The sequence below is a fragment of the Larimichthys crocea genome, chromosome XXI, assembly GCF_000972845.2.
Source record: "Larimichthys crocea isolate SSNF chromosome XXI, L_crocea_2.0, whole genome shotgun sequence".
Taxonomy (NCBI): Eukaryota; Metazoa; Chordata; class Actinopteri; family Sciaenidae; genus Larimichthys; species Larimichthys crocea.
Window position 1 is genome coordinate 13,109,930 of NC_040031.1, and position 14,760 is coordinate 13,124,689.

At 40.8% G+C, this 14,760-nt stretch overlaps 2 protein-coding genes across 5 annotated transcripts; one reads left to right on the forward strand and one right to left on the reverse strand.

Moving 5' to 3' along the window:
• The first annotated feature begins 593 nt into the window (after positions 1-593).
• On the forward strand, positions 594-10,129 carry dnm1l (dynamin 1-like). Of its 4 annotated transcripts, XM_019267757.2 has the most exons (20): positions 595-891; positions 2,479-2,623; positions 3,257-3,286; positions 3,964-4,010; positions 4,393-4,464; positions 4,610-4,696; positions 4,790-4,952; positions 5,082-5,202; positions 5,697-5,828; positions 5,955-6,161; positions 6,290-6,410; positions 6,490-6,645; positions 6,734-6,823; positions 6,912-7,004; positions 7,128-7,181; positions 7,394-7,465; positions 8,252-8,428; positions 8,934-9,043; positions 9,155-9,314; positions 9,715-10,129. In XM_019267757.2, exons 1-20 carry the CDS (start codon positions 790-792, stop codon positions 9,769-9,771), a joined length of 2,196 nt encoding a protein of 731 aa, XP_019123302.2. In that variant the 5' UTR covers positions 595-789; the 3' UTR covers positions 9,772-10,129. The 4 variants fall into 4 exon arrangements, with proteins under 4 accessions (XP_010755618.3, XP_019123302.2, XP_019123397.2 ...); XM_010757316.3 differs by lacking the exon at positions 3,257-3,286 and having other exon boundaries at positions 594-891; positions 9,715-9,771; XM_019267852.2 differs by lacking the exon at positions 7,394-7,465 and having other exon boundaries at positions 9,715-9,771.
• A 213-nt stretch (positions 10,130-10,342) lies between these two features.
• tnnt2d (troponin T2d, cardiac) lies at positions 10,343-14,632 on the reverse strand. The gene is made up of 13 exons (XM_019267984.2): positions 14,504-14,632; positions 13,555-13,638; positions 13,409-13,419; positions 13,308-13,325; positions 13,195-13,216; positions 13,057-13,114; positions 12,831-12,947; positions 12,674-12,751; positions 12,471-12,581; positions 11,663-11,775; positions 11,492-11,582; positions 11,207-11,244; positions 10,343-10,535 (listed from the first exon to the last, which is right to left on the reverse strand). The coding sequence occupies exons 2-13, from the start codon at positions 13,590-13,592 to the stop codon at positions 10,490-10,492; spliced, it is 741 nt and encodes a 246-aa protein (XP_019123529.1). The 5' UTR covers positions 13,593-13,638; positions 14,504-14,632; the 3' UTR covers positions 10,343-10,489.
• Between the last annotated feature and the right edge of the window lie 128 nt (positions 14,633-14,760).

Sequence of the window (14,760 nt, forward strand, 5' to 3'; positions counted from 1 at the left end):
GACTTTTATCGTTCTTTTTGTTTGTTTCTATTTTTTGCTGTCTACTCTCATTTCTTGTAAGGTGACAGAAAGGTGCCTATGAAATAAAATGTATTATTATTATTATATGCTGGGAATGTTTTTATTTATCTCTGTTTAAGTGAACTTCGTGTTGTACTTTCATTTAGTAGAGGGTGACCAATTTTTGTTTAGTTTTGTGAGGTTTTTTTAACTGTGTTGATACTCGAAATGTTACTTTTTGATCCTGGTGCATCACTGAAAAATCAATACACAATATTTTTAAATAAAACACAGAGTTTCTATTTTTCAGGTGATTATATATGCATAAATCAAGTTTTTAATATTATATTATATTTCATGTTTCAAGTCCACAATGTTTAATTCCTGTCTATAAAATAACAGGTCTCACTGGTTTTCATAATAAAATTCATACTTAGGCTTCTCGTCAAACAGGTTACCACCTAAATATTTGGGGACTCACCCCTAGTTACGGTTGCGAAGAGGAAAAATAAGTTATCTCTCTTTTCATTGGTGCAGCGTGATTACTGCGTCACTTATAGGGGATGTAGTCCATCTGAACACAAACCTCCGAACACTGAACGGTTAAAGCTTAGCGCAGCGAACTCCAACTCCCATGATTCAACACGGAGCAGTGCGCAGTTGTTGGCAGATCTCAACCGACGCCAGTAGCGTTTAGCCGAGGGACATTGAATGACTTTGTAGCCGTGTGCGGCGGCAGTAAGGAAAGTTCACTACTTGACAGGTCGTGTGGTTTTCGTATCGCAGCTCATGGAGGCCCTCATACCTGTCATAAACAAACTGCAGGATGTGTTCAACACGGTCGGCGCAGACATCATTCAGCTGCCGCAGATAGTTGTGGTGGGGACTCAGGTGAGGGACTTTGCTTTTAAAAAAAAAGGCCAGCGAGTTAGTTAGCCTGCGCCAACTTATTGTTTTGGCTGCTTCAGATAGCTGTCTCACTTTCTCTTTCAGTTTTAGGAATGTGTACGAGACAACACTGTGTGTGGACAAATCTGAGTCCACTACCTCAGCGGCTCAGTTAGCATTGGCTGCATGTGAGACTAAACTTAGCGGCGTTTTAGCTGACAGGGAACAAAACAGTTAGCCATTAGCTCACAGGAGTAACGTGAATTACTTTAATTAGATTAGATTGAATTACTAAACAGAAACATGTGAACACTACCAAGCCTCTGTCTTAGTTAGTTTTCTTAGTTATGTATGCACACGTTGAACACAGGCTAAATATATGACATTTCTTTGTTTATCTCTATAGATATATTATTGTTGTTGTTGTTGTTTTTATTATATACTGTTACCATTACCATCATCTTGCCCATTATCTACCTGTTTATCTTGTATTTTCTTTCTACCTCAGTATTTTATTCTATTGTATTTTTATTGTATTCAGATAAACTGGACTGCTGCTATGACAACCTAATTTCCCTATCATCTATCTATCTATCTGGTTGTAAGCAACACGAGGGTCACAACTGAACATTTCTGCATTAAATATGTCATTGTTCAATTTCTCTTTGAGATTTTTAATATGCTTTTTCTGATATTCAGCCTACTCTTGTATGAAACACAATAAACTACAATACTACAAACACCTCTCAGTGTTTAACACCGCACAATGTGACCACATCATAAATCCTAATGAGTGTTAACGTTGAATCAAAACGTTTCCTCTCTAACCTTGTCCACCCAGCTCTGTGTACATGTTGGAGGCTAATCGGTTTAAAGTGGTAGTTTTGGTCTAATGCGTTTTACTTTCACTTGCTGTCGGCTAATAGAAAGTGACTGTCTCTGTCTTTTGGCAGGCGTCTGAGGGTGTTAAAGGAAGACCAGGATGGTTTAAATGCCTCATTTGCTGTGTTTGTCCTTGCCAGTGCTCCGCAAAAGGCCCTCACTGACAAAGACCTTCAGCTGTAACCGAGACCTGATGCCAAGTATTAGTAACTGGTTATCACGACGAGGTCTATAAATAGGTCTACACATACCAGACAAAACAACATTTGGTTTTCTGCTACAGAGGAATTACTGAACACTTTTAGTCTCCTGCTGAAAAAGTCAGTACGAGTCCATTAAAGAGGAATCTGCTAACCAAGCGAGCTAAATGAGGTATTTCAGTTCACCAGATCTCATTAGGGGTTACTCTGTGTGTGAATTAGTATGTGGTTTGACCAGTGAATTACGTTCAGCACTGCCAAGTTTGTACCAGTAGTTCTTGGTCCATTGAGAAGGGCCCACACTTAGACCCTGTCTCTGTAAAAGTTCCTGCAGTGATAGCCTTGATAACACAGAGAGAAGTAGTGCCAAATCCAGTCAGCCTCAGGTTAGTGTGTGTTGTCTGGATCTGCACGATGAGAGGACTGATCTCTCTGCTCACTGAGTCATGCACGCTTAAATCTTCCCCACACCCAGTTTTGTTTATGATGTTGTTGTTCTTTTCTACAGAGCAGTGGGAAGAGTTCTGTTTTAGAGAGCCTGGTTGGCAGGGACATCCTACCACGTGGCACTGGCATCGTCACACGCCGGCCCCTTATCCTGCAGCTGGTACACATCGACTCAGAGGACCGCAGGAAAACCAGTGAAGAGAATGGTAACAGTCACCTCTGTTACTTCTGTATCTGTGGAGGCGTTGCATATTAACCTTCTCCTACAAACTAAACTCATCTCCCAAGATTTCTATATTTTTACATGTGCACTGGATTTTGGAAGGAGATACTGATTTTGATATCTAAGAGTTTAAAACAGAAGCATAATAATATGTCAGCCACTTTTTTAATATGCAATTGTGAAACCGTAAGAGGAAATGTAGCTTTAAGCAGAATAGTTTGTGTACTTCTCCAATAACGTTTGTGAAGTGAACATATGGGGGTGTCGTAGCTGAAAAGAGTGATTTAAATTCAGCTAATCTAAGACTTAAATCAAAGTAGAACTTTAATAGACACTTTTATGGTCGTGCGACTTCTCTGCTCTGTGTGCTATTTTTTTTTTTAAATTCAACTATTGAACATCTGAATAGCAGTGTAACTCTAACCAGCACTGATACAATCCACTTCTCAGTGAAAAGAACAGGGGTAGAGAAAATGTGCCAAGATCCTGCGTTTATTCACCGCTGGTCCTCTGGCGACGGCCTCAGAGTGACTCTGCATTGCTGCAGAGCGTCGCGCAGGAGCTGCAGATAACCGAGCTAACCCTTTTGTCTCCTGTCATCTCTCCCTAACCGCAGAGTCCAGGAAAAAAGGCAGCACTTACAGAGGTCTCCTTTTTTTTCCCTTGTTCTTTACTTTATTGTGTGTACATTACGTAACATCCCCAGGTTTCTTTCGCACATTCTGCCCCCTCCATGCTGCCTTGTATTTCTGTAGCGTTTCCAAAGCGACCAGATCATGTGGCTTGACTTAACGTGGCTCCAACCCTGCCCTCTATTTACACTTGTCTCTGTCAGATGAAGTTAGACAAAGAAAATTCATCATAATCATTTTGTGATTAGTTTTTTTAAAAGGCATTAGTCCACTGATTCCAACTTCCTCAAAGCTCACCTATAATTTCCTCACACACCAGCTTCCTCTGAGGTGACTAACAGACTCCACCCTTGTATTGTCGTTTTGCTTGCCGTTGTTGCAGTGTTGATTTTTTTGAAGCTGAAATATTTATTTAGTCTTTTTAAAGAAGTCTCACGTGCTTCTTTTGCTTCAGGCTTTTTATTTGCTTCCACAGCTGTTGTTTGACAACAACAGTTGCTCCACAGTGTTTTTTTTATGTTTTTAAACTTCAGCTGTGGATCTTTGCTCTGGGGACTTTTTTTCCATCCCATCCTCGCCAACAGAGAAATCCTCCCATGAGACATAGAGATAGTAATAATAGCAACACTGAAGGCCACATCTGTCACATCGCTAACTGAAACATCTGTCCTCGACTTTGTTATCTGCGCAGGCATCGAAGGAGAGGAATGGGGCAAATTCCTGCACACCAAAAACAAGGTAGAGTTGTCGCCCTCTTGTCTTGATTGATTCACTGACACGTAAGAGTTAGCTACTGGCTTTGTGGCACGTTTTAGAGCATCAACACCTGTAATCTGTAATGAGCTCATACACACACGCCCTCTCAGTAGCTGAAAATATTTATATGGCTGTGGGGTAAATGTCAGTTTAAAGTTTAAATGTGTCCATGTAGTTCCCTCGTGTTGGTACAAAGAATCTCTTGTGTTATGCTGATAACCTCGTGACACTAAACAGGAAGTCTCAGGAGATGTTGTTGTGAAAATGATCTCTGTGCTGTCCTGTTTCTGTCACTATAAATGAAGTCATTGTTGTTACTACTTGTTACCAGTCTTTACCTTTTACGGTTTAATTGTTTTTTCAGATCTACACAGACTTTGAGGAGATCAGACGAGAAATTGAAGCAGAAACGGAAAGAATGTCCGGCAACAACAAGGTATGATTATGATAATTACATTGCCAAACATTAAATGATATCCGCTGACACACTGGATGTTCTTTTAAATGTCAGGATCGAGCTCTCAAGTAACATCAGCCTGCGAGAGTAACTAGAGGAATTGTTTTTTTGTTTTTTTTCCCAGGGTATTTGTGATGAACCCATTCATCTGAAAGTCTTCTCACCACACGTTGTCAACCTGACGTTGGTGGACCTTCCTGGCATTACAAAGGTAAGATGAGTTCCTCTTCTGATTCCCCCGTGTTCACTTTAAAATGATCCTGCAGATAAATTCATGGTTTGAAGTCGATGTTTGTTATGACAGGTACCGGTGGGAGACCAGCCCAAAGACATTGAGATTCTGATCAGAGAACTGATCTTTAAATACATCTCCAACCCCAACTCCATCATCCTGGCTGTGACTGCTGCTAACACAGACATGGCGACCTCAGAGGCCCTTAAAGTGGCACGCGAAGTTGACACTGATGGTAAATAATCGTCGTTTTTTTGTTCCTCAGCTTCAGTTTTCCTCAACATATGTGCCTTCTTATCACTCTTTGCGTGTCCTGCTTCAGTGGTGTTGTTTTATAGCCACATGTGTGTGTCTTTGTCCTCAGGCAGGAGGACACTAGCAGTAGTGACCAAGCTGGATCTGATGGATGCTGGTACAGATGCCATGGATGTATTGATGGGCAGGGTCATTCCTGTCAAACTGGGTATTATTGGAGTAGTTAACAGGTAACACTGCACTTCTACGCCACATTAGCAAGCTGGTTAGTTAGTAAGGAAGTAAGAAATGAAAAAACCAACGGAACAAAGACGTTCAAAATACATAAATACAGTATAAAATAAAATAAGAGCAGGGTTACACCAAAGTTGGCTATGTATTCAGTATCGTAAGGCAAGCATTTGATGGCTCTTACTTGTCTATTGCGTCTCCCTGAAGGTAAAAGCTTGATTATGGCAATGATTATAATCTGGAAGGCTTCACTCTTTATATTTAATCTAAATGTCTTATTTGTCTGCATCTGGGACTACTTTACTGTTTATTTTTGCTGTTCTCTACAAGTTTCTTATGCAACATTTCCCCTAATATCACCTTGATCTGAGAGTTTGTGTAAATAAAACTCTAAATTATGGTTACATGATCGTTGGTGGTCATACAAGGGGACCATAAAAGCCAAGAATAACTAAGACAAGTATGTATTTTTGTTTGTGTATTCTTTTTTTAGGAGTCAGCTGGATATCAATCAAAAGAAGGCAGTGACAGATGCCATCCGTGATGAATATGCCTTCCTACAGAAGAAGTACCCGTCCCTTGCAAACAGAAATGGAACCAAATATCTGGCCAGAACGTTGAACAGGTACAAATTCACACTTTGTAGTTTGTAGTTCGAGGTTTAGTCAGACAAAGTGGAACATACGACTGTGACCTCTAAACTGTCCGATTGTTTTCCAATAAAGGTCTAAACTGGTCTTTAATCTTACAGGTTACTCATGCATCACATCCGAGACTGTCTTCCTGAGCTCAAGACGAGGATCAACGTGCTGGCAGCGCAGTACCAGTCTTTACTCAACAGTTACGGTGAACCCGTCGAGGACAAGAGCTCCACGTTGCTGCAGCTGATCACTAAGTTTGCCGCAGAGTACTGCCACACCATAGAGGGCACGGCCAAGTACATTGAGACAGCTGAACTGTGAGTTACACAACTCTGAAGTGCATGTACCTTCATACACCACTGAGGGGCGCTAGCATCAACCTAAACTAAATTCTGCCTCTATGTTAAATGAGGTTTGCTTTCTTCTTTTCTTCATTTTTTTCTAGATGTGGTGGAGCGAGAATCTGTTATATATTTCATGAAACGTTTGGTCGCACACTGGAGTCGGTCGATCCTCTGGGTGGTCTGACAACCATCGACGTGCTCACAGCAATCAGAAATGCAACGGTGGGTTTCTGCTGCCTCTTCTAGTTGTAATCTCTGTTTTATGACAACACTTTTATGACGTTTCATTTCGTATCAACAGGGCCCGAGGCCTGCTTTATTTGTGCCAGAGGTTTCCTTTGAGTTGCTGGTAAAGCGGCAAGTCAAGCGTCTGGAGGAGCCCAGTCTGCGCTGTGTGGAGCTGGTTCACGAGGAGATGCAGAGGATTATTCAGCACTGCAGCAACTACAGCACACAGGTGAGGAAACCAAAGCACAGAGTCACACTGTGCAGGAAACATACAAAACTGCAGTAAGTCTAATAATAACTATTGTTTGTCACTGTAGGAGCTACTGAGGTTTCCAAAGCTCCACGATGCCATAGTGGAAGTGGTCACTTCGTTACTCCGAAAACGACTCCCTGTCACCAATGAAATGGTCAGGACTGAACACCACCGAGCATTTTTATGTGTTAAGTTTACACACTCACTAGTCTGATGAATCCATTTTCTGAATTTCTCTTCAGGTTCACAACCTGGTTGCCATCGAGCTGGCCTACATCAACACTAAGCACCCTGACTTTGCAGACGCATGCGGACTCATGAACAATAACATAGAAGTAAGAGATGAGCATCTGTTTGTATGAAAGCCGAGAGCACAAAGAGTCAAAACAACTAATGAGACAGACAAACATTTTGTTCATCTCCTCGTCCCTCATTTGTCAAACTTTTTGTTTTTATAGGAGCAGAGACGCAACAGAATGAGAGACCTCCCTGCTGCCGTCCCCAGAGACAAGGTACAGTCAGCACCCCTGAGATTCCCTCACTTTTCTTGTAGCAGTTTAACTGATTCAGTCAGTTGACTATGACTAAAGGACAAACTAACCCTATAGTTCTTTTATATTTAATCTAACAGTTATTATCCACATCATGTTAAAGCTCATGCTCCTGTAGCTCCTCTCAGTTTTTCTGTCCACTTTTTTTCTTCCTCACTTTTGTCTCTCTCTAGTCCCTTAAAGGCCCAGGTGGGCAGTCTCTCTCCCCCTCAGAGCCTCCTGCGCCTGAGGGCGAGTTCGCCAAGGTGTGTCTCGTTCAGTCTGACCTCTGCCATGCCCCAAGCCCTTACTCCAGTACTCTAAAACCCCTGTTGCAGCAGGCGTCTGTGCCTTCGTTGTCCCACAAATGCAGTGGGTTGAAGAGGCAGTGATTGATCACTCTGTATTTACATCTAATCATTTTTTTTTCTGCATGCCGGTTGCTCTGACAGAAGAATGCAACAACTCCAGACTGACAATTGGCATGCACAGTAGAATTTTGTTCACATTGCCTGCCCCTACAAAAGTGTGTGCCTGTTTTAGTCTGTGTGAGTGACATGAACTAAATCTTCCTTCATGGTACATGTGATTTTATAACATGTTTTTGGCTAAAATATCAAAACCACCTATCGCATTTGTGATTCTATCAAATCCTGTGAATCCAAAATAATCAAGTGCACGGTGATTTATTTACTTTTTTTTTTTTTTGACTGTGGCTGAATCTAACTGGAAATATTAAGAGTGGCCATCTTTGTTGAGATTGTAAAGCAAAAATCTCAGTTCATTTAGAAATCCCTCTCATCCCCCCTCACCCACACGGTGATATAACCTCTACATACCGCTCGTCAGTGTTTTCTACCAGATCTTCTCCTTATTCTGGATGAACTTTGGAGTCAAAGAAGGCCTGTGGCATGCTCTACAACGCTTTTGTGACGTTTAAATAACCTTGTTAATAATGCACATTCACAGCCCCTCAGTAGCTGAGCATTAATCTTTAAGCGGGATACCGGACACATCCTCACTCCGTCTCTCTGTCTCTCTCCTCCCTGTAGGCAGCAAACAGTGGCTCTCAGAGCAGCTCTTCCGGCGAGCAGCCAGACGGTGGGACGGGGAACTGGAGGGGCATGTTGAGGAGGGGAGAGGACAGTACAGGTGGAGAACGGGCTATGCCTCAACCGCCCTACTCTTCAAGCCCACACAAGGGCCACGCTGTCAACCTGCTCGATGTGGTGGGTACTAAGAGAGACTTTAATGATCCCACACTGAAATTCACTACATATGATTTATATTTATATTCTGGAGGTTACACTACACGAGGAAGTACTACATACAGAGTACTACATACAGAGTACTGTCTGAAGGACCTGAAGTGTGAGACTCAGCTTCAGTCTGTAGAGTTTCAAACTCGTGGCTGTTTATGAGGCAGGCAGGGACTCTCCAGGTGCATTATGGGACATGTAGGCTGCAGTGTTTTGGTCTTAAGTTTCATTCCTGTCTATCCTCCTGTACTCGGGCTGGACCGGGCCAAACCTTTTACAGTAACTGTGTTACAACAGCACGTTAAATTAAGAAAGTGTAAAAACAGCCTTGTTACCCTCGCTGTAAACACACTGCGTGGGTGTGTCATTACACTGAATAGTTTTCTTGTTTCTTGTAGCGTTGGCATGTTGTGTGCATATTCCAGGCTACATCTTTCTGTTCATAACAAACTCTACAATGTGATACTTGTCACAGCCTGTTCCAGTATCCAGGAAGTTGTCCGCTCGGGAGCAGAGGGACTGCGAGGTCATCGAGAGACTCATCAAGTCGTACTTCCTCATCGTTCGGAAAAACATCCAGGACAGGTACACACACTCACACACACACACACACTCTTTAACCATTGTCATTTTTGAGATGTTGTACTTACTACTCTCCTCTTCCCCCACCTCTGTTGTTGTTGTTGTTTGCCTCAGTGTACCAAAGGCAGTGATGCACTTCCTGGTGAACCACGTGAAGGATTGCCTGCAGAGCGAGCTGGTCGGTCAGTTATACAAGACGGGCTTGCTGAACGACTTGCTGACAGAGTCCGAGGACATGGCTCAGAGACGCAACGAGGCTGCTGACATGCTGAAGGTAATAGATTCATCAGGTGTCACATAGATTGTAAAAAAATATATATATCGAGTCGACCATACACGGCTAAATAAAACATTTACTTTACTCACTTTATTAGAGACTCAGCGTTTTGGTCATGGACCTTCAGCAGGCACGTTTTTTTTAAACATTTCTTTACGTATACAGATAAAGGCCATCTTCCCTTATTGATTTCCCCAGTCTAAGGATTTAAAAAGCTGTAAGACAATTTAGAGGAGCTCAATAACAGGAAGATGTACATTCAGTGTATGAGTACTAGTTGATGTAGTGCCCCAATGTGTACCCAAAAAGAGTGTGTTTAGACACATAAACAGAATTATCAATTTATTTAATGTCTCCTAATTGAAACAAATCCTTATTTTTCATCTCTCGTCTCCAGGCCTTGCAGAAAGCCAGTCAGGTGATCGCAGAGATCAGAGAAACCCACATGTGGTGAGGGCGGCCTCTCTTCAGCGGGCTCTCTTCATCCTACATGTACCACCAACCTCCCTGAAAACCCCTCAAGTTGACTCTGCCAGCACTTCAGACAAACGACTTACAAATGCACTGGTGTTGATATGTTTATATCAAGACATGGTTTTAATGTACAGTAAGGACTTTGATTTAATGAAGGGCAGCGCATGTGGGCTCCTGACTATCGGAAGCACACATGCTTCTGCCCTAGATTATTATATTTTTCTTATGTAATTAAAACAACATATTGATAATGTTATACATCACCACTATGTGGAGCCTTGCTGAGGAACGTCTGTTCTTAATGTAGATTTGAATTAAAGCTATAAATAACAAACTCATGCTGCATGTTTGCTGTCTTTTATTGGATGTTGACAAAATGTTTGTGTTACCTGTAGCAGTGTTACTTTGTGGACATAAACGTCTACATCAGACCCAATATTTGTCTTTTCCTTCACGTTTATTCAACAAGATCTCTCACAATTTCAGGTTTTGGTACATTCAGTGTTACTGAGTCATTTGTATATGTATGTACGTGAAACATAATAGCAGAGTGGATGTAGTGGCATATTTATTGTTTTGATTCTTTTATTATGATAACTAACATGTAACCCAACACAACAGAACAATGAGCACACACATAACAGACTCTGCGGTACGATTGTCGCAGTCTGCCTCGTCCTTGTCCGGCTGTTGTTCCTTTACCTCAGCCGGCCGCCCATCTTGCCCTTGCCACGACCTTTGGCGCTGAAAGGGTGCAGGAAAAGCAGATTGCAACACTCAGCGGTGAACACAGTATATATTTTGGTTGATGGTACAAAACAATTTGAATCTTTCAGGCCAAGATCATGCAAAAATAATAAGATATGCAACCACCTTTTATATTTACTGCAAATATGTGAGGCTCCTTTTATGATTATGATGATACACAACAAAACGTTTGTGGAGATTGCATTATATTTCAGAATTGGAGTCATTTTTCTGACAAAATCCTTAATGACTGCAAATAGGACAGTTTCTTTAAAGCTGAAGCTGAGCTGTTCATGCTCAGTTACTCATCAAAGTATGTCATCATAAATATGCAACTTCTGTGGGGAAGTTTTTGCATTATGCTGTGTCACAATCCGTGCTTCAGTCATGTTACGCCACACAAATACAAATTTGAACAAAGTTTGTTGGAGCTAATCTACAGTTTGGGCATATTGTGTTTTTACTTTAAAGATTACAAAGATACTCTTATATATCCATGAGTAAAACAATGTGTGTAAATGGTATTTTGTATAAAGTGGCACAATGGAAAAATATATCTGTTAAATTCAGTGAATATTTAGACAACATGGTGAAGAATCTAAGAAGGACATTTAATTAAAATACAAGCCCACAATGTATTTTCGCCAACATGGGGTTTGGTTACTTACCTCTGGTGGTCCTGGACTCGGGCAAGAAGCTGGTTAATCTGCAAGGACACATAAATCTTGCTTAGTATTTTAAAAAACACAAGATACCTGACATGTTGTTAACAGGACCCTGAGAAATGTAAAACCCTCCGTGCATCCAACACAACACATCATGACTTTAAATAGTTTGTCTCCGTTTGGGGAACTGGCTTTGCTACACGCTGATGGAATCATTTCATAATCTCCATCTCAGTTGAGGAAGATCTTCTCATTGTAGATCTTCCAGCTATGTGTTGGATAACTTACATCATACTTCTGTCTTTTGAGCTTCTCACTGAGATCAAACTTCTCAGCCTCCAGCCCCATCAGCCATTGCCACAGCTCGCTGGCCTTCTCCCTAAACACCGAACAAGCAGAGGTCAAAACACGGTCATCAAGACAATGCTCAAACGGAAACCATCAACGGTGTTGTCATACTTCAGTTTATCCTCGTTCATGTGGTCCACATTGAGAGGCTTCCTGCGGTCGGCCAGGATCTTCTTCTTCTTCTCCCTCTCAGTTTGTTTTTTAGCTCCTCTTCTGTTGTCACTCTGTGTTGGTCAAATAAACAAAGATACATACGTCAGTGTGGCTGAAATGAGCAGGTGGATTTTTGAAATCACCCTTTTCTTCAACTGATTAATAAACCAAATGAAAGAAATGGGAAATATTACAGACACACTTTTTTTTAGGTTCTAGGGGTTCCAGTGTCAGTCAGACAGTCATTCATAGTACCCAGAGGATGAATCAGTTAGATAGTCAAGATCCTTGAGGATAAATTGTTTGGTGATTCCCTGTTTTTTTGTTCTTAACATTTACTTGATGGTTTGTCACCACATTCTGCACATATATTCATAGTTCCCAGAGGATATAATGGGCTTTACTTACTCTCTTATTTTTCCAGCACATCATATTGAAACTAATGAATTTAACATTGGCTGTAGATCTTTAAGTACATTTTAACAGCAGTACTTATTTTACCTGTGTATGTTTGATGATGATACTTGAATACTTTTGGAAAGGAAAAGTAGCTACAGCAATGCTGACATGGGACATTATGGGAGGATATTACACTGAAGCTTGACCCTGTTTTCCCTTTTTTAAAGGCAATCTGAAAGATAATCAACACTTCTAGAAGCCTCTCTGAGTTAAACAGAGGTCGTTTGGTTTTATTTTACATTTATACTTGAATCGTTAGTGACTGGACTCTTTTTGGACTTTGATCCACCATGAGGAGTTCAATGACCTTTTGTCCGGCACTGTACTGCTGGCTCATGTTTGAGAGGGCCTTCTTCTTCTTGGCGTCCTCATCGTGTTTCTTACGATGCTCCTCCTGCTCCTTCCGCTCTTTTTCCTCCTGTATGAAGCACAGGTCAATTATTTAGAGGAGGAAACTGGTGTTTGTTTATGTGGTGTGAAGATATGACTTAATGAACATTGAGACCATACCGCAAGTCTGGCCTGCCTCTCCTTCTCCCTCTCTGTCCGGACTCTTTGCTGCTCTGCTCTCTCTGCGCGACGTTTCTCCTGTGAAACAGACACACACAGTCATGGTGGTTTAAACCAAACAGAAACAACGCAATTATTCTTTTATTGACACACTTACAATCCTGTTAACAAGGGCGATGAGTTCCTCTTCCTCCTTCTTCCTCTGGATGAAGTGAGCCTCAATCAGAGACTGCAGCTCAGACAGATCCTTCTCCTGACGCTTCCTGTGGATGTCCTGCCGTCAGAAAAACGAAACAGGGTCAGACATGATGAGATTATTAATCTGTTGTTTGCTAAATCTGATCCAGATTATGTTTTGAGGCATTCTTTTTAGGTCGACTCACATCAAAATCCACTTTTTCACCATCGGGAATCTTTGGGGGGGTAATATTTGTCATGAACCTGAATTAAAAAAAACAGTTTATTATTGTAAAATCTGGCATGTTTTTATTGCTTAACCAAAAAAAAACTGAGAAACTTACTTGGGCCTGGGCTTTGACTCATCTGGGATGAAGAAAATAAAATAATTAAATTACAAATAAATTGAAAAGGAAGTAGGACGTATAAATTAAAAAGAAAATAAGAAAACCCTCACCTGTTGCCTCCTCTTGCGCTGATCATCAGGAAAATAAATCATTAGTAAAATTGGGGGAATTTAAATGATATATGAAAACAAAAAAGATGAAACATTCTTACCTTCTTCCTCCCTTCAGAAGAACAGCAGCATTGGCAAAAAGAAGAAGAATTTAAAAATAAATTAGCAATTGGAAAAAGTCCTATATGATATTAATATGTAAAAAATCTAAATATGATAATACAAAAGTATAAAAGCGAATACATACTGAACTTCATCCTCCATGACTTCTTCTGTGTCAGACATTTTGTTACGGATGGAGCTCTGCAAAATGGATCCCCTCCCTATTGATCTATTTTTAGAGCGGCAAATATATCTGATCATTAAAACATCATCACAGCAGAATAACAGTCACACAACTTTACAATGAGGCTCAGTACTGAGCCAAATATCTGTGGTCACTGTGGCAGTGGTGGAAAAAGTTTTCTGATCTTTTAATGGAGCAGCGACTACTCAGCCCTGGAAAGAAATAAAGAAATAGAAGCCCTGCATTCAAAAACGTATGAGCAAAAGTATAAAGTAACACAACATGGAAAGTAATCAAGTTGTAGTCTGTTTATTCCACCTCAGGTTATCACTCTATTTCATTTATTGTGTGTCAGAGACATTTAGTGTTCAGTGCATGGACACTGAGTAATATAAGTAACTAGTTACTACAGCTGCCAGATAATTTTGGTGAAATAAAAACAGAAATTTCCCCCTAAAATGTTGAAAATGGAAATACCCGAATGAAGTACAATGTCAAACTTAACTACAGTGTACAGTAAATGTACAGTAAATTTTCCATTTACGGTTACTACTACTGCAAATATTTGATTTATTTTCTGCCATTTAGGGTACATTTACTAGGTAATATACCACAAATACCAAATCCTTAATTAACATCAGTAACACCAGTGAGAATCAAGTAACTACAGTCTTTGCGTGAGAGGTTATAGATGCAGAACAATGAAGTACTCTGTTCTAGTGGGAAAAAATGACTGAAACAGGGACGTGAAGTCATTTCTGTTACATGATGAATGTGGCTTGAAGGCATAAACAGGCAGCGAACACAATTAAAAACTAGTTTAATGAGGAATCAGGAAATATTTACAAGATTTCTGACAAAAACAAGGCTTTAATTTAAAATAGCAGCACCGACATAAGAGAGTCCTTACCTGTGACCCAGACAGAGGGAGCGACAGACTTCAGCTTCTTGAAGTTCACCAACAGGTTGAGCATCAAGGATACATAGTCCAGCCCTTCTTACTCATGTGACTACAGCACCCTATGGCTGGTCAGTCTATTGTTAGACAGCTGGAGCTCTGACTCACACACACACACACACATGAAAACACACATTATGCAGGTACATTCCTGCCCTGGTAAAATGTCATATATCAATTCAAGCTTTCACCAGCCACTCAGGTTTCTC